We start from the raw sequence: 23,297 nt of genomic DNA, 5'->3' as shown, positions 1-23,297 counted from the left end.
ACCCCAAGGGACTGTGACATCATAAATCCTTGTTGTTTCAAGCAGTTACATTTGGGGATAATCTGTTGGACAGCGTTGAGAACTAGTGTACCTATCCTGGTCTCTGTTCCAGCCACAGCTGCAGGGACCATCTTCGCATGGATTCCAATTTAACTTGTGTAGGTGAAGCCTGGCAGTGCCTCCCAACCTAGCAAATCATGTGTAATACAAAGTTTTAGAGAGTTACTTCCCCACGGGAGGAACATTTTCCCAAAGGGAGAAGGAAATCAGTGGATACCCCTTTCCCCCTTCCTTCCCTTGGATGGGCTTTTCTGGATGTAGTGGTCATATGGCCTCTCAGAAGATGGTCTCTGTTGATCAAAGATTTGGTTGCTTTCAATACCAAGTGTTGGTCAGGTTGGTTAAGGAACCTGGTATAGATTCTCCTTCCTTCCATGCTTTGTTCCTGTTTTCCTTCACTCTTGCTTCCCTGGGTGCAAATTCCCATAAGATAGTAGCACAAAAGCCCGTGTCTCGGGCTCTCCTTTCTTGGGAAATCAAGCTAAGTCATATGTGTTCTTTGAAGGGTAACATAAAACTCCCTGGACATGATGTTTTCCTCGTGGGAAGATTTTGACTTCCACTTAATTTTATTTTACAACTTTTTTGACTGTTTATCTTTCTATTCTTCTTGGGTTGGTTTTGGTCAATTATGTTTTCCTAGGAACTAGCCTATTGCTTCTAATATTTCAACTAATGTTTTTTGCAATTCTTAGCAACAAATAAATTAATAGGTATGATTTTCTTGAGTTTGACTTCATCCCATCAGTTTCAGATTTCAGGTGCACCCAGGCATGTGTATTTTTAAAAGTTCCCGCTGCACGTGGATTATAATGAGCATCATGGTCTGAGAGTCACTATGTGTTTCTATGTAAGAACCGTGATCATGCAGAAGCGGGACTCTCCCCGCCACCTACATGCTGAGGCAGTGGGCGAGGGTAACTGGGGAAGATGATACCCTGACTGACTCCCAGAGCAAGGAATTCACCAGATGGAAAATGGGTTGGGCCCATTCCAGGGGGAAGAACAGTCTTTTTTCGGACCCTAGGAGAAACAGTTATGTCTCATTTTGGGGGGCTTGGGAACTGGCAGATCATACCTTGTTTAGAACATCATGTGCGTACTGGAAGTGTACTGAGACAAGACTGAGGAAGCCGGCTGAGCCCAGAGGCACATGGGGCTTTGTTTTTCACCCTTTATTTTATTTTATTGTTTATTTTTTATCATTTTTGAAAACCGAGTTATACTTAACATACAGTGTTACACAGTTTAAGGTGTATGACATAATGATTCCATATTCTAATACATTATGATTTGATCACCTCATTAATACCAGGAACCATCTGTCATCAAACAAAATTGGTACAATATTATTGACTATATTCCCTATGTGTTCATTGTATCCCTCTGACTTATTTATTATATATTTGGAAGCTTGTAGCTCTTAATCCCCTTGGCCTATTATGTCTGTCCCCCATCTCCCTCCCCTCTGGCAACCACCAATTTGTTCTCTGTCTATGAGTCTGTTTCTGTGCTGTTTGTTTGTTTTTTAGATTCAACGTGTAAGTGAAATCATAAAATACTTGGTTTTCTCTGTCTTATTGACCTCTAGGTCAATACAGTGGGTTGGCCAAAAAGTTCATTCGGGTGTTTCTATAACCTCTTATGGAAAACCCAAACGAACTTTTGGACCAACCCAATATATATAAAAACAACCTGATTAAAAAATGGGCAGAAGACCTGAACAGACATTTTAATTTTCCAAATGAAGAAATACAGATGGCAACAGGCACATGCAAATGTGCTCAACATCACCAATCATCAGGAAATGCAAATCAAACCCACAATGAGATACCACTTCACACCCCTCAGAATGGCTATCATCAAAAAGACAAGAAACAACAAGTGTTGGCAGTGAAATGGAGAAAGGGGACTCTTCTGCACAGTTGGTGGGAATACAAGTTGGTCCAGCCACTATGCAAACTAGGATGGAGGTTCCTCAAAAAACTAAGAGTAGCACTACCATATGACCCAGCAATTCCACTTCTGGACATTTATCCCAAGAATATGAAAACATAAATTTGCACACTGCAGCACTATTTACAGTAGCCAAGCTATGGAAGCAACCTAAGTGTCCAACAAGGTTCTTGAGTTGCCACCACAAGACATTTGGATTTTATCCTGTGGATGATGGGAGTGGTTGGAGAGATTTGAACAACAGAAGAATGTTATAAGTGTAACATTTTAATGTGTTTTAACAGGTTCCATCTGGTGGCAGAGTAGGGGGTTCTCAGGATGAGGCCAGCGTAGGGTCAAGCAAAACTCATTAGGTGGTTACTGCAAAAATTAGGAGAGACCGCCAGCCCTTCACCCCCTCTTTTGCAAAATAACCTGTGATGTTCATCTTTCCCTTCATCTGACACTTGCTGTTTCATTAATTACCTTCCTCATGGTCTTCTGAAATTTGCCTCCCGGCCTGTGATTCCCCTTTCACTCATTGATTTCTTTTTTTTTTTTTTTAAATAAATTTATTTATTTTATTTATTTATTTTTGGCTGCATTGGGTCTTCATTGCTGCACACGGGCTTTCTCTAGTTGCGTCCAGCAGGGGCTACTCTTCGTTGTGTTGCACGGGCTTCTCATTGCGGTGGTTTCTCTTGTTGTGGAGCAGGGGCTCTAGGCGTGCGGGCTTCAGTAGTTGTGGCACTCAGGCTCAGTAGTTGTGGCTTGCAGGCTCTAGAGGGCAGGCTCAGTAGTTGTGGCGCACGGGCTTAGCTGCTCCGTGGCATGTGGGATCTTCCCGGACGAGGGCTCGAACCCATATCCCCTGCATTGGCAGGCGGATTCTTAACCACTGCGCCACCAGGGAAGCCCCACTCATTCATTTCATCATTTTTTACTTCCTGCTTCTTGGAAACCCAAATGATTCTGATTGCTGCATGTCAGAACTGCTTGCAGCATCCCCTATCTGCTGACACCATGAGTTCAGTGAATACATAACATTTAGTAGGCAGAAGGGTGTGCTGTCATTTTTGTGGCCAAAATCACCTCTGTAGCATTTGCACAACAGTGGAAGCATGGTGGGAGGAGTGGAAGGAAATATTTATCCCATGTGATAAGTTATAACCTGCCAAGTTATTTCAGGAGGCCCTTTGGAGCCCAACCATATATGCCACTGGCACAATTTTGAATCACAAGATGTGGCTCTGTTTCCTGGATTCATGGTTTAATTGCTTGGGCAAGACCCTTCCCCACCCTGAGCTTTTGTTTCCACATCTGTAAAGTGGGAACTAAATAATCCCAGCACTGCTTATCTCACAGAGATTTCATGAGGATCAATTAAGAGAGACATGAAAGAACTTTATAAACTGTACTTTGCAGTAGAGATGTTAGTGGTTAGTTTATAATGATAAAAATTCTGGGATTGTGGAGAAAGTGAGCAGCCAGAGGAAGTCGCCTCCTCCTCTTCTTCCCTTTGCTGTAAAGTCTATGAAAGTGCTTCTGCTTCTGGGCATAGGGGAGGGGGTGTGTAGCGGGGCTTTCTGCTTGGTGAGGTATGTGTGGGTCAGAAAGAGCATAGCCCTACCTTACCCCAGTCCCCACTGACAGGCTTGCTAGGGGGCCTTGCCTCATCTCTATGTTGGGGCAGAGCACTGGGTCACTACCCTCTCAGAGGACCTGGGCTCTAGACCCAGTCATTCCACTAATTCTTGGGCAAGGATGGGCCTGGTAAAGTTAAGACCTTGGGTTATAAAACTAGAAGATCTAGGTTTGAATCCCAGCTCTGCTAGGAGTTAGTTATGCGTCCTTGGCTGGTCACTTACCCTTTCTGTGCCCCAGTTTGCTTATTTGTGGAAAAGGGACACATATTTTGTAAGTTTAAGGTGTACAACATGCTGATTTGATACATGTATATATTGCAAAATGATTACCAAAATAAGGTTAGTTAACGTATTCATCACCTCACATAATTACAGTTTGTGTGTGTGTGGTGAGGACCTTTAAGATCTGCTCTCTCAGTAACCTTCAAGACTATAATACAAAATTGTTAACTCCACCTGGATTACTCAGGACTGAAAAAGCAGATAAGCCATTTACAGTTGATGAGGACACTGTGTTTCTTATATCTATATAATTACTTTAACTTGGTTGTATTGTACGATAATTACCTGTTTATTTGTCTCTATCTTCAACCTGATTATTGTCTGGGTCTTAGTCATATCTGTACCCTAAGCGCTGAGAACAGAGCTTTGAACGTACATGCCGTGCCCTTTAGTGCACAAATGAGTAGATGAGAGACGTGGGGTGTGGGGTGATCTTCAGGCACACGTCTTCCTTCACAATCTTAGCCTGTCAGACTTTTAAGTTAGGTGTTCCCTGCTGTGGAATGAAGGGGCACAAAGATCATGCCTTCTATGATTTCCCCTTGCAGAGCACGGCCATTTGCATTGATTAGAACAGGGTACTTGCAAAATTTCAGTCCTAAACAATGACTAGCCTATCGCCTTTGGGATAAATTCCAACCAGCTGGACCAGGCCCTGAGGTGAATAGGGCCGCAGATGGTCCTGTGGGTTTAGTGAGAAAAATCATTGTAGCCCAGTATGTGTTTTGGAGGAAGATGAAGGCATATAGTTTCCACAATGGTTTTGTTTCCAAGAAGAATAAGAAAGGCTGTGGGTTTAGTTGAGTGAACTAAGTTGTCAGAAGTTATCAGATGACACCCCGGTCTTCCCATGTGGGATGTATTTTGTGTTCCTCTCAGTTGGGACATAGAGAGGTTGATCCTGCACACAAGACCCTAGTGTCCTCATGACCTGCACCTGTCTCTGTTCCTGCTGAGGTGAGGCAGAGTCCTTGGTTCTGGAGTCCCGTGGGGGAGCTCCTGGGCAGGGGTAACCATGGAGGTAGGAGCCAGAATTGTAACCAAGTTGCTGTTGTAGTCTTGGGTCTCACTATTTCCCATAGTGACCCTCATCATGAAACAGCAAACGTTGAATACTGACATTTCAGTGCAGAAGACTTGCCAATCTATCTCATGTTAGCTTACATATGACAGGTTGTGATCAATAGCTGTTGAGAAGCCACCTGCAGTCCCTGAGACTCAGTTTCTGTATCTATAAACTGGGGATTGTATCATGACCCTACTTAACAGCACCCAGAGAAGGTACTGAAAGAGGGCAGAAATGTATCAGAATTTGTTGGATTTCCTAAGCTACTTTTCCTCAGGATAATCTTCCAGCTTCCCAGGTCTGTCCTTTGTTGGTACTCAAGCTTGTATCCACTTCTCTCCTTCATCACCTCTCTGTAGGGCTCCATTATCCTAGAGGTTCCAGAGGTATGCTACATACTATCCTTGGTTGTGTGTCTCACTCCCTCCTCTGGGAAGCTGCTCTCAAGGTAGGGGACTGTATGGGCTTCTAGCCCCCAGCCCAGCACAATACCTGCACCTGACATTCACCCACTTGGCCTTGAATCAATGCGTGGATGAACAGATATATTCAGGCATTGTATTTCCAGTGGCAGCTATGGATTTTAACAGGTGCCTCCTGGAGAAAGTCTGAACCCAAACTTGACAAGCTATGATGGTAGAAATTTCATGTTGCATGACAAGGTCCCAAGGAAATAAAAAAGGCAGGTGACATAGTTGGGACTTACTATAATTTACCAATGAGACCTCCACCCACTCAGGCCAGTGTTGGGCAACCCTGGGGACTTTCAGGCCAGAGGGATGGAATGTATTGGCAAGAGGTGAGTATCGCTTGCTCCAGAAGGACTGAAAATGAGAAAGGATAAAGGGAGAAGGAAGTGCACAAACACAGCTTAAATGTCCTGTGTTTCTATTGAGTTTTAAGAACTTTTGAGGTTTTTTTTTTTCGTATAATGCACAGTTTCTCAGGCCAAGGAGATACAGGATTTTGGTCAGAGGGAAGACAATGAACCAGTGTAAATTTCAGACCCTCAGTCCTCTAATTTCTCCCATGAGGAATGGGGTGGGGGCTCACAGATGCCACTGACTTCTACTACAGACCTCCTCCTTAGTAACACCTTGCTACCCCTTAAATATTTTCCATCTAGTCAATGATAAGGAAGCATCTGCTCTGACCGCCCCCGCTTTGCCCCATAGAAAAACCTCATGTCCTCTTTATGGAGTCTTGTTTGCTGTGTATGCCACATCACTGGTGAATAAGGAGGTTGGGGTCCACTTGGTCACTGGGCTGCTTTCTCCGCTTCGCTCCCTTCACTCTCATTGATTTTGGACTTGTGGCCTCTCCAGAGAGAGGGGGTCATTCTTTGGTTAAGAATCTGTGTAACTGCTGTCCACTGAAGGACCCTCTGAGGGGCGGGACAGGATGACTGAATGGATACCCCTTGGTGCAGCCATCACCACAGGGTCCATGTCCTGTCTCTCCTTCGGGGGCCTCTTGTCAACAGAACCCTGATGGATCACCCTGAACGTACAGGGATGGTGGCCGAGGCACAGCCAGGCTCTCTTGTATTAACAATACAGGAAGATGATGCGGTCACCAAATAGCCGCAGGAAACAGACACACAGGGGCCCAGAGTTCTCACTACCACCAACTCAAGTCCACCAACCTTTCTGATTTCCATGCTGCAGAAAGCACTCTGCAAGGTACCAGGGGCATAAGGGTGACTAATACTCGGACTGTAGCCCAAGCTCTCAATCTGTTAAGGGAAATAGGTGTGGAAACCAACAACGATTCTGGAGGATAGAAGGACAGTAATAGAATTTTGTGTGTGTGTGTGTGTGTGTGTGTGTTGGGGTGGGGGTAGGGGGCACGATAGAAGTCATCCAGAAGAGGAAGTGGTTATTCCTGTTGGTTAGGGAAGTCTCTAAAACAATGTTCTTTCTGAGCTGGGATTTGAAGGATGAGTAGGTGCCTTATGGGGAAACAAGGATATCTAGGCAGAGGAAACTGCATGGTAAAGATTAGTAGACCTAGCGTGTCTGAAGGATTTCAAGTTTTGGAGTTCAGGCGGTTAGAGAGAAAAGGGCAGTTTAGAGGATATTTATGGCTAGTGGTTTTATTTGAGTTTCTGTAACCTTTGAAATTACTGATAACACTGATTGAGTTGTTATTGAATGGCCACAGAATATGAAGCCAAGGGAGGTCAAACTGAACTGTCTGTGATGCTTTGCCAACTATCAAGGCAGAGAGGGCTCATACAGGTGGAGCACAGGTAGCCCTTCTATTGGCTGCAACTCCAGCTCCACCCCCTTCCCAGGACATAAACATTTCAGCCTCAATGAATCATCACTGGATGTGAAAGGAAGCAGGCAGGCAAAGAGTAACACACGCAGCTGAAAAGAAACTCAGAGGAGAGAATCACCGAGGAAAGTAGCCATGGACCTGATCCCAAGCTTTTCTGTGGAAACCTGGGTTCTTCTGGCTACCAGCCTGGTACTCCTCTATCTGTGAGTATCTGTGAGTCTGATCTCCCCTGTAACCTTGGACTTGAGGTGCTCATCAGGTCCCACTTTCCCTTTACTGTTTTGAGGATCAGTTGGTGGAGGGAAAGTTGCTTAAGCTGTGGGTGCTACAAACACCAAAGGGGTTATTATCGATCTTAACCCAGTTCTGTTGAACAAGTAACCAACCAACACCCCCACCACCACCACCCCGCAAGTTTTTATCTTCTGTAGCTAGGAGGGTTTAGTGACGTTATTTGCTCCTGGGGATGATTGACTACCCGTTTCCATGGACCCAGACTAATCAACCAGAATCCAGCAGGGGAAGATTTAAAACAACTGGTCCCTGTGCAGTGGGGTGCTGTCCCCTTCCCAAGCTCTGGGGATCCTGGAGACATGAAATAACTTGGGACTTGTCTCATGATCTTCACCTTCTGGTTTCAGTATCTGCTGCAAGAGTTGTGTAGAAGGATTGGCTCCTGTGTCACTCAGGGGGTTCCTACTTCCTTCCCTCCCTCGCCGGATGTCATTTACACAAGGCACCTTGTCACTCAGGGGCTGGAAATTGATCGCCCTTCACTTCAGATCAGCTCTTCCCCCTTTCCTGTGTCCCTCCTATGGCACCCTCTTCCAAGACTCAATTCCCCCACCCTGTACTTTCAGCTTTTCCTCTCGTCTCTGAGAGCTTTAGCATCAGCATAGAAATGTGAGAGTTCATAGAACACATTGAAAGTTCAGAAAGAGAAATTGATTTGCCCTGGTTGTGAAGGCGAAGGAAGGAACTGGGGTGGGAATAGCCCAAGTCACTCTCATTTTGGAAGCTGGTACTCACACCTCCACCAACTTTTCTGGAGGAAGGATCTAACACCCAGCTGGGCTTGGCCAAAGTGCCTCTGCTGCATCTTCAAGCACAGTTTCTTTCAGGCAATTTTTGGGTTTATTTTATCACATATTATAAGGTTTGATGGATTTGTACAGAATATTTGGAACCTGTGAGACCTTAAAAACTAAGCTTCAGAGAAGAAAAAAGTCTTAATCAGACATTCTGGAACATTTTATGGTTATTCATTCTGTGTTGCACGATGCCTCTTTTGCTATCTTCAGGGAGGTATCTGAAGTTTGCCAGGCCCACTTTTAGCTAAAAGTGCTTGCAGCACACGTTGAAGCATTTCTACATAGCACACCCTTCAGCCATACCTTTCTAATTTGCCCCTACAGAGTTAGTTTTGGTGGCCTAGCAACTTCATCACTAAGACCATTGCCAGCAACCTCTTCCCCTCAACCTCTCTTTTCCTCCACTCTGTCAATTCTCAGAAACACCAGACTGAGAAGACCTGCAAGATTTCCAACCCCCCCCCCCCCCGCTGTGGGGTTCCACACAGAACACGTGTAGATGAGTTTCATGTGCACCAGCTGTAGGAAGCACCAGCCTTACTGGCGTTTTGAGGTAGTTGGCGCACAGAGGCAGTAAACAAACTAATCTGTGATTGAGGATCTTGAAAAAAGTGAGTGTGCCTGGTACTGTGTTTAGCAGGTGAGTATCACAGGTTGGAGGACCAGATACCATTTGAGAAAGAATGGTCTGGAAATGGATCCTCTCGTCATTGGTTCACTTATACAGTTACATTCAGGGTACATATGTTCAGTCACCCTTCTCTGTAGGGCAAGTCAAGCAAATTGCCTGACAACAGAGACTTGAGTGTAGCTGAAAGGTGCTCACATTTCTATGATGCCAATGGAAGCCTTGAACGCAGTTTGTATTTTATAGAAATAAGGACACTGTTATTCTCTAAGGCTTGACTATGACGTTGGATTTAAGAAGAATTAAATCCTAAAATGGGGTCAGGACATAGAGGGAAAGAAAAACATAAAAATCTCCATGCAAATTGTAAGAACAATGTCACAGTAAACTCTCAATAACTGTTATTTTGCAGACGAAGTTAAGCAAAATCTCATTATTGGAACAGAAAAAGAAATTTTCCCTTTCTACCTAGAATGAGAATCTCCAAATCATGTAAGAGTCAAGTTACTAAATAAATATGAGTGAATTCCCTGGAAAAATTCCAGCCTGAACCTCTCAGGACCACTCAAATTAGAAACATTTATAAAGTATTCACTCTAAGATTGGAACTACGAAGACTTCAGCTGCCTTTAGCTAATCATCATTACCTTTTATGGGTCTCATATTGGTGGTGGGCAAGGAGATGATGAGTGAATGTAATGATTGCTTTTGGAGCTGCTGTTATTATTTATTGCCTACGTGTTATCTCCCTAGGTTGACTGTTCCAGTTCTGAGTCAGTGACTGGCCAGCTCCAGCACCAATATTCCACAATTCCTGTGACCTGGTTTCCTCTTTCACTTTATAGATATGGGACTTATTCACATGGACTTTTTAAGAAGCTGGGGATTCCTGGGCCGAGACCTCTGCCTTATTTTGGAAATATTCTGTCCTACCGAAAGGTGTGTGTTATTTGAGCTCCAGCGTTGCTTCTTATGGTGGCAAATCTCAGCTGAATAATATAGTAAAACTGCCCCTCTTCAGGAGGAAGTTCTGAGGTTTCACACTTTCCAGAAATATCATGGGCCCCACCCAGCACATGGCCAATTTTACAACACGCCTCTATTTTTAGCTGTTAGGAGCCTCAGGTTTTGCCCCCTCAGACAGCCCAGCTCTCTAGCTGATTCAACACAGGACTTGATGTTCCATGTGGTGAGTATTGTGAAGAGGATTTTCTTTCTGCCAGATGCAGATCGCCAGGAAGGCACCATCCCTTTAGTATTAGGAGAAAAGCATGAAGAGGGTGCCTGGTCGTGGCTTATTAAGCTGCGTACACTACAGTCGAGCTTTCCTGTTGGTAGCATAAGCTCTGGGTAGCATTCTTTTCTTCCTCCTGGATCGCTTGGTAACTTCAGTTTCTAACGCAGCCTGAGTATTCAATGTCGGGTAATTTGCACATACTTGAATTATCTCAAGAACTACTAATGCCTGCAGTTATTTCTGTGGCTCTACTCCATTTTTGCTAACCCTGACATCTTTTGCGTTTCGAGGGGTGGAACAAGAGCTTTTTGCTTTACTTCTGTGCCTCCAAAGAAAGCACCTTATGGTTGCATCTGAGCAGTGAGTAGGTGTAACGGAGACAAGATGGTGGTTGTCTAGTTACTTCAGGTATTTAACCACTAAATAAGTTGTGGGGTTTAAAAAAAAAAAAAAGTAAGGCAGAATCACATATACAAAATCACTAGAAAGGATATGATTTGACAAAATTATTAAAAATTGAACTGAACTCAATAGAATGTACTAGGTGGCATATGGGCTATGAATTCTGGCCAAGCCTTGATATTAATCCAGCTCTGATGCCTTGCCCAGGGCCTGGCCCCTGAAATGAAGGTCATGAGCTACGTCCATGTGTCCAGGGGGCAGAGCCTCGTGTGCAAGCTGCTCTCTGGCTCAGATTTCCTTTCCTGCAGACATAAGGCTTGTTTCTCAGATCCTGATTCTCCCAATTGAGGTCTTCATTGTCTCATTACTGCCTATGAACTTCATGAACTTTTTTCTCTCTGAAAAAGCAATAATTTATTTTCCACCTTTCCTGGATGAACTCCTTAGTAGATGCACTCCAAGACCCATGTTTCTGAGACCTTCATTTTCGTTGGTAAACCATCAAATATCACAGCAGAAACTTAGTAACAGGAAGTTTCTTTTTCCTTTAAGCAACAGAGGGAAAATTCAGGGCAAGTGTTTTAATTGACGTTGTTGCTTGTAGTTGTGTCAACTCCCCATCTTTTCTGTGTTGAGCTGGAAAACTAGAAGGTGATCTACTTTGTCATTCATTCATTCACTCGTTTATTTTCTCACTCAACACACACCCCTTAGACTTATTTAAATCTGCTGGACTAAAAAGGTCGCTGGTGTCTTTAACTTCCTAATTCTGCTAGAAATCTAGAGAGGGCTCGTGAGATAAACGAAAAGGCTGCTTAACAAGGAGATGAAAGTGTGTACAGGCTGATCTAACTTACCCTTCGCTTCAGTTTTCTCACGAAAGACAAGGAGGTACTTAGTATTCACAGGCAAAGGTAAGCATTTAGTATCTGTAACAGTTAGAGGAAATGCAAGAGTGATTTAAAATTCTCTGTTTCCAATATCTCCTCTATTTTCCTTCATTTCCCCTAAGACGTCTCTGAATAAGAACCTCCTTCCAACTGCCAGTGGAAAATAGTAAACCTGATTTCATGGGTTTCAAGATATTTTTGTCCCCAAAAGAGGTAGGGTTCAATGCATTTAGTTTAATAATCTAATTTTGTTTCTCCTTGCAGGGTCTTTGGGAGTTTGACAACAGATGTTTTAAAAAGTATGGAAAAATGTGGGGGTGAGTATTCTGGAAAATTCCATTGGATAGACTTGTTATGACGTGGCGCCCCCCTGTGGTATGGAAGACAATCTCAGTCCAGAGCTTCTTGGGATGAGGTCATCTACTGTAAAGCTTTGGAGGCTTGTTCTATCTACCAGGGATCCAAGGTGTCAGCCAGGTGTCCAGGTCTACAGTCTGAATTAGGCCTGGAGATTTGCAGGTCATCACTTTTCTCCAGACTTTGAGGCCCAGGGACTCCTAACATCGCTTTCTGTCCAGTGTCATGCTTCCCCCCTTCTCCATTTTTCTTTCCTTAGGTTGCATTTAATTGCATAAAATGCATTATTCCAGAACATTCTAATATGTGCCCATAAATGCATTTTTTGACCCTTTCCCACATGATTCACTTTTAATTAAAAGCCAAGAATCCTTTATTTAAGTTTTGCATTTAATATGTCCTTTTGGAAAAAGAGCTGGGGGTTATAGGTAAAGAAAATAGGAAACAATTTCTGCTCAGCTTTTTACTTTCTCTACAAGTATGGAGGTTTTTTGGTTATTGTTTTGTTTTTGTTTTTAATTTTCAGCCAAGACTTTCCAATGTAATTGTATTCAATTATTGTTTTATCTACTATTTTTCTCTGACTTTGAAGAGATGTGGGATATATCTAACCCAGAGTGTATCATGTGGGGTCAGAGATTTTAGGAGTTTTGTAGGTTTGATGAGAGCAGCAGGAGAGGTGTAATGTAGTGATTATTTGCCAAAAGGAAGTGGGAGAAGGCTCTGCCTCTCTGTACCTCTTCATCTTCTCTGATCAAGTCCTCAAGAACCATAGGGCCCTGCTGAGTTGCCATGGCCCCAAAAGTCAATGTGATTGAGTGGACAGAACACATAGCCCTGGATCACGACTGGACCAGCTCCAACTGCCCCTCCAACATTTAATACTTGTGAGGTCTGGATAGAGTCACTTTTTCTTGGTGGATCCCAGTTCTCTCATTAGAAAACGGTTCTCATGCTTGGGTGTAAATGAGAACCACCTGGGAGAACTTGTTATAAATACAGAACTTTGACCCCACCCATCAGCATACTAAATCAATATGATCTGGGGTGGGGCCCAAGAATCTGAATTTTAACTGGTAGTATAAGAAATACCAAGGCTGGAGTGACATCTGAATATAAAGCGTCACCCCAAACCACTATCCCTTCTCCACCCAGGTGTTTTTGAAAAAACATGATGGGAAAAAGCGAATCATCCAAGTAATATGGTCAATCAGATGGAAGAGCAGATTAAGTGCCTCTTCAATCCCTTCCGTCACTGCTTCAACACTAAATGCACATGACACCCGCTTAAACCCTCTGAGTTTTAGAATTTTTGGGGGGCGAAATAATGCACTGGTTCTCATCCATTTTTATATGTAATCACAAAACCATTTGAAATTCCTGTGTGAAGTCAGAGGAATAATAGGTAACATGTAGAAAACCTTCCATTGTGTTCTAGCCACTGCAAATGATTGATAGAGGAAACAAAATGCCAGAAGACAGTGTGATTAACTTAGAGTCAGCCTCATGCCAGCGGCCCATTCCCATGAACGGGCGTCCTGACAGTCAGGAGATCAGGACAAATTGGGATGTATCGCATCTGAGGAGTTGGCTTTTTGTGGTTAGGTGGGTCAAACGTAGGCCTGCCCTGCTGCTAATGGCTGTTACCTACACGGAGCCTGAGGCCCACTTGGGACCCATGTCGAAGAATAAATATAAGTAATGAAAAGAAAATATTTTAAAAATGAATTATACGTGTTCCTCTGAATTTCTTTATTCTCTTTGTCCTTTTGTTTCAAATTTTTATAACCTTGACGCTACCAAGGATATCTCCTTATTAATAAAATATTTCCTTTTAAAAATTATGAACTAGAAAGCAAATTTTAGAAAATAGAACAGAGAAAATCTTTCATAATCCCACTCTCACTTGTGGAGTATTCCAAATCTTCTTCCATTTGCAGACACATTTCACCTATTTATGATCAGTGTGTCTATAAGTTTCATAGGCCTTTTTCATGCTTTTGATATATCTTCAAAAATGAGTGGGTGGACTCTCCTTAATTAATTATTTTTTTCATTCTTAGACGATTTACTTGCCTTCAATTATTTACTAAGCTAACTTCCTTTTTGATAATGAAATATTTTAAACCTATAAAAGTTATGGAGAATGGCATAGGAAATACCCATGTAAACAACACCTAGACTTAACAAATGTTCTAATGTTATTTCTAACCATGATCTCTAGGAGTAAGGTTTATGTAATGTCAGGATGAGAGTATGGACTTAAGCTGTGACTCCAGCTGCAGAAACCAGATCATTAAATTTAATCACATCTCTTTTCCCTACACAGGTGTTATGAAGGTCAACAGCCTCTGTTAGTTATCACAGATCCAGACATAATCAAAACAGTGCTAGTGAAAGAATGTTATTCTGTCTTCACAAACCGGAGGGTAAACATCCATTTTTTAAGTTTACATTTTCTTTATTTATTAAATATTTATTCTGTAATAATTATAAATTCACAGGATATTGTCAAAAGAGAAAAATACAGGAAGGTGCTCTGAAGGAAACCCTTCATCCTGTTTCCCCCAAAGGTTAATATCTTGCATAATTATAGTACAATATCAAAGTAGGAAATTGACATTGATACTATCCACATAGCTTATTCAGATTTCATCAGTTTTATGAGCATTCATTTGGTGTGAGTGTGTGTGTTACTCTATGAAAATTTATCATAGATGTAGATTTGTGTAACTACCACCACAATCAATGTATAGAAATGTTACTTCCCCATCAATCTCCCTCTAACCATTCTTTTATAGTCACAGTGAGTAGCTTGTCTTTTCCTCTTATCACGGTCTTAGTAGACCAATTTTTTTTTTCTATTTTTTTTTTTAATTTTACACTTTATTTATTTATTTATTTATTTTTGGCTGTGTTGGGTCTTCGTTTCTGTGCGAGGGCCTTCTCTAGTTGTGGCGAGCGGGGGCCACTCTTCATCACGGTGTGCGGGCCTCTCACTATCATGGCCTCTCTTGTTGCGGAGCACAGGCTCCAGACGCGCAGGCTCAGTAGTTGTGGCTCACGGGCCTAGTTGCTCCACGGCATATGGGATCTTCCCAGACCAGGGCTCGAACTCGTGTCCCCTGCATTGGCAGGCAGATTCTCAACCACTGCGCCACCAGGGAAGCCCCTTTTTGTATTTTTATAGTTTATTATTTTATCAATACTAAAACACTTCATGAAATCACTTACTTTTTTCTTTTTAACATCTTTATTGGAGTATAATTGCTTTACAAAGGTGTGTTAGTTTCTGCTTTATAACAAAGTGAATCAGTTATACATATACATATGTCCCCATATCTCTTCCCTCTTGCATCTCCCTCCCTCCCACCGCTCTAAGTGGTCACAAAGCACCGAGCTGATCTCCCTGTGCTATGCAGCTGCTTCCCACTAGCTATCTATTTTACGTTTGGTAGTGTATATATGTCCATGCCACTCTCTCACTTTGTCCCAGCTTACCCTTCCCCCTCCCTGTATCCTCAAGTTCATTCTGTAGTAAGTCTGCATCTTTATTCCCATCTTGCCCCTAGGTTCTTCATGACCGTTTTTTTTTTTTAGATTCCATATATATGTGTTAGCATATGGTATTTGTTTTTCTCTTTCTGACTTCACTCTGTATGACAGTCTTTAGGTCCATCCACCTCACTACAAATAACTCAGTTTCATTCCTTTATATGGCTGAGTAATATTCCATTGTATATATGTGCCACACCTTTATCCATTCATCTGTTAATGGACACTTCAGTTGCTTCCATGTCCTGGCTATTGTAAATAGAGCTGCAATGAACATTGTGGTACATGACTCTTTTTGAATTATGGTTTTCTCAGGGTACATGCCCAGTAGTGGGATTGCTGGGTCATATGGGAGTTCTATTTTTAGTTTTTTAAGGAACGTCCATACTGTTCTCCATAGTGGCTGTATCAATTTACATTCCCACCAACAGTGCAAGAGGGTTCCCTTTTCTCCACACCCTCTCCAGCATTTACTGTTTGTAGATTTTTTGATGATGGCCATTCTGACTTGTGTGAGATGATATCTCATTGTAGTTTTGATTTACATGTCTCTAATGATTAATGATGTTGAGCATTCTTTCATGTCTCTGTTGGCAATCTGTATATCTTCTTTGGAGAAATGTCTGTTTAGGTCTTCTGCCCATTTTTGGATTGGGTTGTTTGTTTTTTTTTTTTTTTTTTTTAATTTTTATTTTTGGCTGTGTTGGGTCTTCGTCTCTGTGCCAGGGCCCTCTCTAGTTGCGGCGAGCAGGGGCCACTCTTCATCGCGGTGCGCGGACCTCTCACTATCGCGGCCTCTCCCGTTGCGGAGCACAGGCTCCAGACGCGCAGGCCCAGCAATTGCGGCTCACGGGCCCAGTCGCTCTACAGCATGTGGGATCCTCCCAGACCAGGGCCCGAACCCGTGTCCCCTGCACCGGCAGGCAGACTCTCAACCACTGCGCCACCAGGGAAGCCCTTGTTTGTTTTTTTAATGTTGAGCTGCATGAGCTGCTTGTAAATTTTGGAGATTAATTCTTTGTCAGTTGTTTCATTTGCAAATATTTTCTCTCATTCTGAGGGTTGTCTTTTTGTCTTGTTTATGGTTTCCTTTGCTGTGCAAAAGCTTTGAAGTTTCATTAGGTCCCATTTGTTTATTTTTGTTTTTATTTCCATTTCTCTAGGAGGTGGGTCAAAAAGGATCTTGCTGTGATTGATGTCATAGAGTGTTCTGCCTATGTTTTCCTCTAAGAGTTTGATGGTGTCAGGCCTTACATTTAGGTCTTTAATCCATTTTGAGTTTATTTTTGTGTATGGTGTTAGGGAGTGTTCTAATCTCATTCTTTTACATGTAGCTGTCCAGTTTTCCCAGCACCACTTATTGAAGAGACTGTCTTTTCTCCATTGTATATCCTTGCCTCCTTTGTCGTAAATTAGTTGACCATAGGTGCGTGGGTTTATCTCTGGGCTTTCTATCTTGTTCCATTGATCTATGTTTCTGCTTTTGTGCCAGTACCATATTGTCTTCATTACTGTAGCTTTGTAATATACTCTGAAGTCAGGGAGTCTGATTCCTCCAGCTCCGCTTTTATTCCCTCAAGACTGTTGTGGCTATTCGGGGTCTTTTGTGTCTCCATACAAATTTTAAGATTTTTTTGTTCTAGTTCCGTAAAAAATGCCATTGGTAATTTGATAGGGATTGCATTGAATCTGTAGATTGCTTTGGGTAGTATAGTCATTTTCACAGTGTTGATTCTACCAATACAAGAACATGGTATATCTCTCCATCTGTTGGTATCATCTTTAATTTCTTTCATCAGGTTCTTATAGTTTTCTGCATACAGGTCTTTTGTCTCCCTAGGTAGGTTTATTCCTAGGTATTTTATTCTTTTTCTTGCAATGGTAAATGGGAGTGTTTCCTTAATATCTCTTTCAGATTTTTCATCATTAGTGTATAGGAATGCAAGAGATTTCTGTGCATTAATTTTGTATCCTGCAACTTTACCAAATTCATTGATTAGCTCTAGTAGTTTTCTGGTGGCATCTTTAGGATTGTCTATGTATAGTATCATGTCATCTGCAAACAGTGACAGTTTTACCTCTTCTTTTCCAATGTGTATTCCTTTTATATCTTTTTCTTCTCTGATTGCCGTGGCTAGGACTTCCAAAACGATGTTGAATAATAGTGGCGAGAGTGGACATCCTTGTCTTGTTCCTGATCTTAGAGGAAATGCTTTCAGTTTTTCACCATTGAGAATGATGTTTGCTGTGGGTTTGTCATGTACGGCCTTTGTTATGTTGAGGTAGGTTCCCTCTATGTCCACTTTCTGGAGAGTTTTTATCATAAATCGGTGTTGAATTTTGTCAAAAGCTTTTTCTGCATATATTGAGATGGTCATATGGTTTTTATCCTTCAATTTGTTAATATGGTGTATCACACTGATTGATTTGCATATATTGAAGAATCCTTGCATCCCTGGGATAAATCCCACTTGATCATGGTGTATGATCCTTTTAATGTGTTGTTGGATTCTGTTTGCTAGTATTTTGTGGAGGATTTTTGCATCTATATTCATCAGTGATATTGGTCTGTAATTTTCTTTTTTTGTAGTATCTTTGTCTGGTTTTGGTATGAGGGTGATGGTGGCCTCATAGAATGAGTTTGGGAGCGTTCCTTCCTCTGCAATTTTTTGGAAGAGTTTGAGAAGGATGGGTGTTAGCTCTTCTCTAAATGTTTGATAGAACTCACCTGTGAAGCCATCTGGTCCTGGACTTTTGTTTGTTGGAAAATTTTTTTTTTTTTAGATTTGAAACAATCTGAATTTTTCATGCTTTCTTTTTACCTAGAGGTTGCTTCAAAGTTTAGCTGTCAGTGGAAAAGATTTCTCTAATTTTTTTTTAATTTTATCTATTTATTTATTCATGGCTGTGCTGGGTCTTCGTTTCTGTGCGAGGGCTTTCTCTAGTTGCGGCAAGTGGGGGCCACTCTTCTTTGCGGTGCGCGGACCTCTCACTATCGCGGCCTCTCTTGCTGCGGAGCACAGGCTCCAGACGCGCAGGCTCAGTAATTGTGGCTCATGGGCCTAGTCGCTCCGCGGCATGTGGGATCTTCCCAGACCAGGGCTCGAACCCGTGTCCCCTGCATTGGCAGGCAGACTCCCAACCACTGCGCCACCAGGGAAGCCCCTGTTGGAAGATTTTTAATCACAGTTTCAATTTCATTACTTGTGATTAGTCTGTTCATATTTTCTATTTCTTCCTGGTGAGTCTTGAAAGGTTATACCTTTCTAAGAATTTGTCCATTTCTTCCAGGTTGTCCATTTTATTGGCATAGAGTTGCTTGTAGTAGTCTCTTAGGATGCTTTGTATATCTGCGGCGTCTGTTGTAACTTCTCCTTTTTCATTTCTAATTTTATTGATTTGAGTCCTCTCCCTCTTTTTCTTGGTGAGTCTGGCTAATGGTTTATCAATTTTGTTTATCTTCTCAAAGAACCAGCTTTTAGTTTTATTGGTCTTTCCTATTGTGTCCTTCATCTCTTTTTCATTTATTTCTGATCTGATCTTTATGATTTCTTTCCTTCTGCTAACTTTGGGGTTTTTGTGTTCTTCTTTCTCTAATTGCTTTAGGTGTAAGGTTAGGTTGTTTATTTGAGATGTTTCTTGTTTCTTCAGGTAGGCTTGTATAGCTATAAACTCCCCTCTTAGAACTGCTTTTGTTGCAACCCATAGGTTTTGGATCATCGTGTTTTCGTAGTCATTTGTCTCTAGGTATTTTTTGATTTCCTCTTTGATTTCTTCTATGATCTCTTGGTTATTAAGTAGTGTATTGTTTAGCCTCCATGTGTTTGTGTTTTTTACGTTTTTTTCCCTATAATTTCTAATCTCATAGTGTTGTGGTCAGAAAAGGTGCTTGATATGACTTCAATTTTCTTAAATTTACTGAGGCTTGATTTCTGACCCAAGATGTAATCTATCCTGGAGAATGTTCCATGCACACTTGAGAAGAAAGTGTAATCTTCTGTTTTTGGATGGAATGTCCTACAAATATCAATTAAATCTATCTGGTCTATTGTGTCATTTAAAGCTCGTGTTTCCTTATTAATTTTCTGTCTGGATGATCTGTCCATTGGTGTAAGTGAGGTGTTAAAGTCCCCCACTATTATTGTGTTACTATTGATTTCCTCTTTTATAACTGTTAGCAGTTGCCTTATGTACTGAAGTGCTCCTATGTTGTGTGCATATATATTTATAATTGTTATATCTTCTACTTGGATTGATCCCTTAATCATTATGTAGTGTCCTTCCTTGTCTCTTGTAACATTCTTTATTTTAAAGTCTGTTTTATCTGATATGAGTATTGCTACTCCAGCTTTCTTTTGATTTCCATTTGCATGGAATATCTTTTTCCATCCCCTCACTTTCAGTTTGTATGTGTCCCTAGGTCTGAAGTGGGTTTCTTGTAGACATGTATATGGGTCTTGTTTTTGTATCCATTCACTGAGCCTGTATCTTTTGGTTGGAACATTTAATCCATTCACGGTTAAGGTAAATTATTGATATGTATGTTCCTATTACCATTTTCTTAATTGTTATGGGTTTGTTTTTGTAGGTCCTTTTCTTCTCTTGTGTTTCCCACTTAGAGAAGTTCCTGTAGCATTTGTTGTAGAGCTGGTTTGGTGGTGCTGAATTTTCTTAGCTTTTGCTTGTCTGTAAAGCTTTTGATTTCTCCGTTGAATCTGAATGAGATCTTTGCTGGGTAGAGTAATCTTGGCTGTAGGTTTTTCCCTTTCATCACTTTAAATATATCATGCCACTCCCTTCTGGCTTGTAGAGTTTTTGCTGAGAAATCAGCTGTTAACGTTATGGGAGTTCCCTTGTATGTTATTTGTCATTTTTCCCTTGCTGCTTTCAATAATTTTTCTTTGGCTTTAATTTTTGCCAATTTGATTACTATGTGTCTCAGCGTGTTTCTCCTTGGGTTTATCCTGTATGGGACTCTCTGCGCTTCCTGGACTTGGGTGGCTGTTTCCTTTCTCATGTTAGGGAAGTTTTTGACTTATAATCTCTTCAAATATTTTCTCGGGTCCTTTCTTTCTATCTTCTCCTTCTGGGACCCCTATAATGCGAATGTTGTTGCGTTTAATGTTGTCCCAGAGGTCTCTTAGGCTGTCTTCATTTCTTTTCATTCTTTTTTCTTTATTCTGTTCCGCAGCAGTGAATTCCACCATTCTGTCTTCCAGACCACTTATCCGTTCTTCTGCCTCAGGTATTCTGCTATTGATTCCTTCTAGTGTAGTTTTCATTTCAGTTATTGTATTGTTCATCTCTGTTTGTTTGTTCTTTAACTCTTCTAGGTCTTTGTTAAACGTTTCTTGCATCTTCTCGATCTTTACCTCCATTTTTTCCTGAGGTCCTGGATCATCTTCACTATCATTATTCTGAATTCTTTTTCTGGAAGGTTGCCTATCTCCACCTCTTTTAGTTGTTTTTCTGGGGTTTTATCTTGTTCCTTCATCTGGTACACAGCCCTCTGCCTTTTCATCTTGTCTATCTTTCTGTGAATGTAGTTTTTGTTCCACAGGCTGCAGGATTGTAGTTCCTCTTGCTTCTGCTGTCTGCCCTCTCCAGATAGCTATTTCTTTGGAGCTTCAAGAATAGGCTCCCAGATCTGGTCAGTCACCTTGGGACAGTGCCAATAAGACTCTGTGTTTTGCTTTTGACTCTAGGCTTTTGGTCCAGTGGGAATTATGAAAAATGCCGTCTCTCTGTCTGAGGATGAACAATGGAAGAGAATACGAACGTTGCTGTCTCCAGCTTTCACCAGCGGAAAGCTCAAGGAGGTAAGAAAAGAAGAGGACTTTCAATTAGAAACTTAAGGAATGACTCTAGGGACACGTAGAAAATAAGATCATAGTCCCTTTCCAAAGAGGAGTCTGCTGAATTTGAGTTTTCTAATGATGGTCTTTTATCTTTACATCCTAGAAGAGACATTTTAAGATTCCTTATAAAATGCCACTTACTGCTCCATGCTTGGGAAAGCCAGGTCCTTCTAGGACTTGAGTCTGCATTTAACTTCAGGTGATGTTGTACTTTGTATCTAGATGTTCCCCATCATTAGCCAGATTGGAGATGTGTTGGTGAGGAACCTGAAGAAGGAAGAAGAGAAAGGCAAGCCCATCAGCATGAAAGAGTAAGTAGGGGTGAAGCTGCTGGTATCTGAGCTCCACTGAGACCCTCCAGCTGCCTCCCAGGGAGCCAGATTCCCACTGCTGGGTTACTGTAGTGACCAGACAGAAGTAGATATGTGGTGGTACCACTCCAATGGGCCACCCCAGAATGAGTGGTGGCTCACCAAAGAAAGCAGGGCAGCCGGGAGAGAAAGGGTCTTCTCCTGTGTACATGAGCCAGGATGAACTTATCTGCTTAACTGTCACTTTGGATATTCTGGAAGACAAAAACACATAGTTTAGAAAGGAGAAACATTGTTGTGCACAGTATTGAGTGTAGAGGGTGTGGAGCGGAGGTGGGGAAGGCTCTTTGTACATATTGGCAGGCAGTGCACTGGGCAGGAATGTTACAGTATAGAACTTGAAACATCTTAAATCTCTTCACAGTTTTCCTGAGGAAAATGCTAAATATTAATTCTTAACCACCATTTGTTCTTCCTTCAGCCTCAAAAGAGAGAAGGCCCTGTACAGGCTATGGGTAGAGTGATCACAGCATTTGTTGTCTAAACTGAGATTTTTTTTTTTTTTTAATTCTGCTGTAACAACAGGTATAAACTGAGAATGTCACAGGAAAACTGAGGACATAAGATCACTTAGCTATGGGATTCCCTAAGTCAAATTTGGAGTAATTTATTATTTTTTTAACTAGAAATATTTTTAGTTCTTACATTTCACAGAAATGAGTCTGCCCTCAGGGCAACCGCAGACCACTGGAGTTGAGGAAGTGTGGGTCTTTCAGGATCCTTAGCAGAGGTGTAAGACAGTGAGGGATGATGTTCCTGGCAACTCAGAACAGGGTGCTGCTCTTCTGTAATTCACTGAAGAGAAATCAGCTCAGAGTGCACGTTCTGTGGTGAGGCAAGACCCAGATCAACGTCCCCTTTCTTGACTCCCCCAGGATGTGTTAAATTTACACACTTGGTTATAGTCAGACACAGTCCTTATACACTTATTATTGCCTGTAGTCAAAACACGCTACTGTACTTTGTCTGATTACGGGCGTCTATCCCTCTATGACTGAGCTCCTTGAGTTTGTGGGGGGATGTCTAACTTGCCTTAGTGTCCCCATCCCTCCTGGCACAGGGCCAGCTGCATCACTGGCACCTCAGACACACCTCAGGAGTGAGTGATAGTAGCATAGACTCTTCCATGGTCCAGCATGGTTCTGAAAGAGTGTGGCTCTTTACCTGCCTTGTCTGGGCATCTGATTTTACATGCACTTCTTGTTATATGTGTTGGGTAAGGAGAGTAAAGAGGTGTTGATTTTAGTTGTTCATATCTTTCTCTACTCAGCTTCTTTGGGGCCTACAGCATGGATGTGATTACTGGCATAGCATTTGGAGTGAACATTGATTCCCTCAACAACCCACAAGATCCCTTTGTGGAATATAGCAAGAAGATCTTAAAATTTAATCTCCTCTCTCCATTACTTCTCTCAATAGGTATGTGGACTACTTTATTCCTTTTTCTTTATTCCTTCTTCCATCCCTCCTTCCCTCCCTCATTTCCTCCTTCTCCACCTTTCTTCCTTTATCTTTCTTTTTTTTTTTTAAACTATTTTTGTTTTTATTTATTTATTTTTGGCTGCACTGGGTCTTCATTGTTGCACGCAGGCTTTCTCTAGTTGTGGCAAGCGGGGGCTAGTCTTTGTTGCGGTGC

The 23,297-nt window shown here is 41.9% G+C and overlaps 1 protein-coding gene across 2 annotated transcripts in view; it reads left to right on the top strand.

Annotated features, from left to right (window-relative positions):
- The first annotated feature begins 7,307 nt into the window (after positions 1 to 7,307).
- Positions 7,308 to 23,297, top strand: part of LOC309645761 (cytochrome P450 3A24-like) — a 42,581-nt gene continuing 26,591 nt past the window's right edge. The window contains exons 1-7 of one of the 2 annotated variants that reach the window (XM_082431318.1): positions 7,308 to 7,475; positions 9,837 to 9,930; positions 11,785 to 11,837; positions 14,207 to 14,306; positions 21,138 to 21,251; positions 21,513 to 21,601; positions 22,932 to 23,080. In XM_082431318.1, coding sequence (XP_082287444.1) covers positions 7,405 to 7,475; positions 9,837 to 9,930; positions 11,785 to 11,837; positions 14,207 to 14,306; positions 21,138 to 21,251; positions 21,513 to 21,601; positions 22,932 to 23,080 — 670 coding nt within the window. In that variant the 5' untranslated portion in view covers positions 7,308 to 7,404. The remainder of the gene's footprint in view (positions 7,476 to 9,836; positions 9,931 to 11,784; positions 11,838 to 14,206; positions 14,307 to 21,137; positions 21,252 to 21,512; positions 21,602 to 22,931; positions 23,081 to 23,297) is intronic. The other variant, XM_082431319.1, reaches the window with a different exon arrangement.

This window comes from Balaenoptera physalus (assembly GCF_965194825.1).
Source record: "Balaenoptera physalus genome assembly, chromosome: 16".
Lineage (NCBI taxonomy): Eukaryota > Metazoa > Chordata > Mammalia > Artiodactyla > Balaenopteridae > Balaenoptera > Balaenoptera physalus.
The sequence above is the reverse complement of the archived record's forward strand: the minus strand, read 5'-3'. Positions and strand labels throughout refer to the sequence as shown.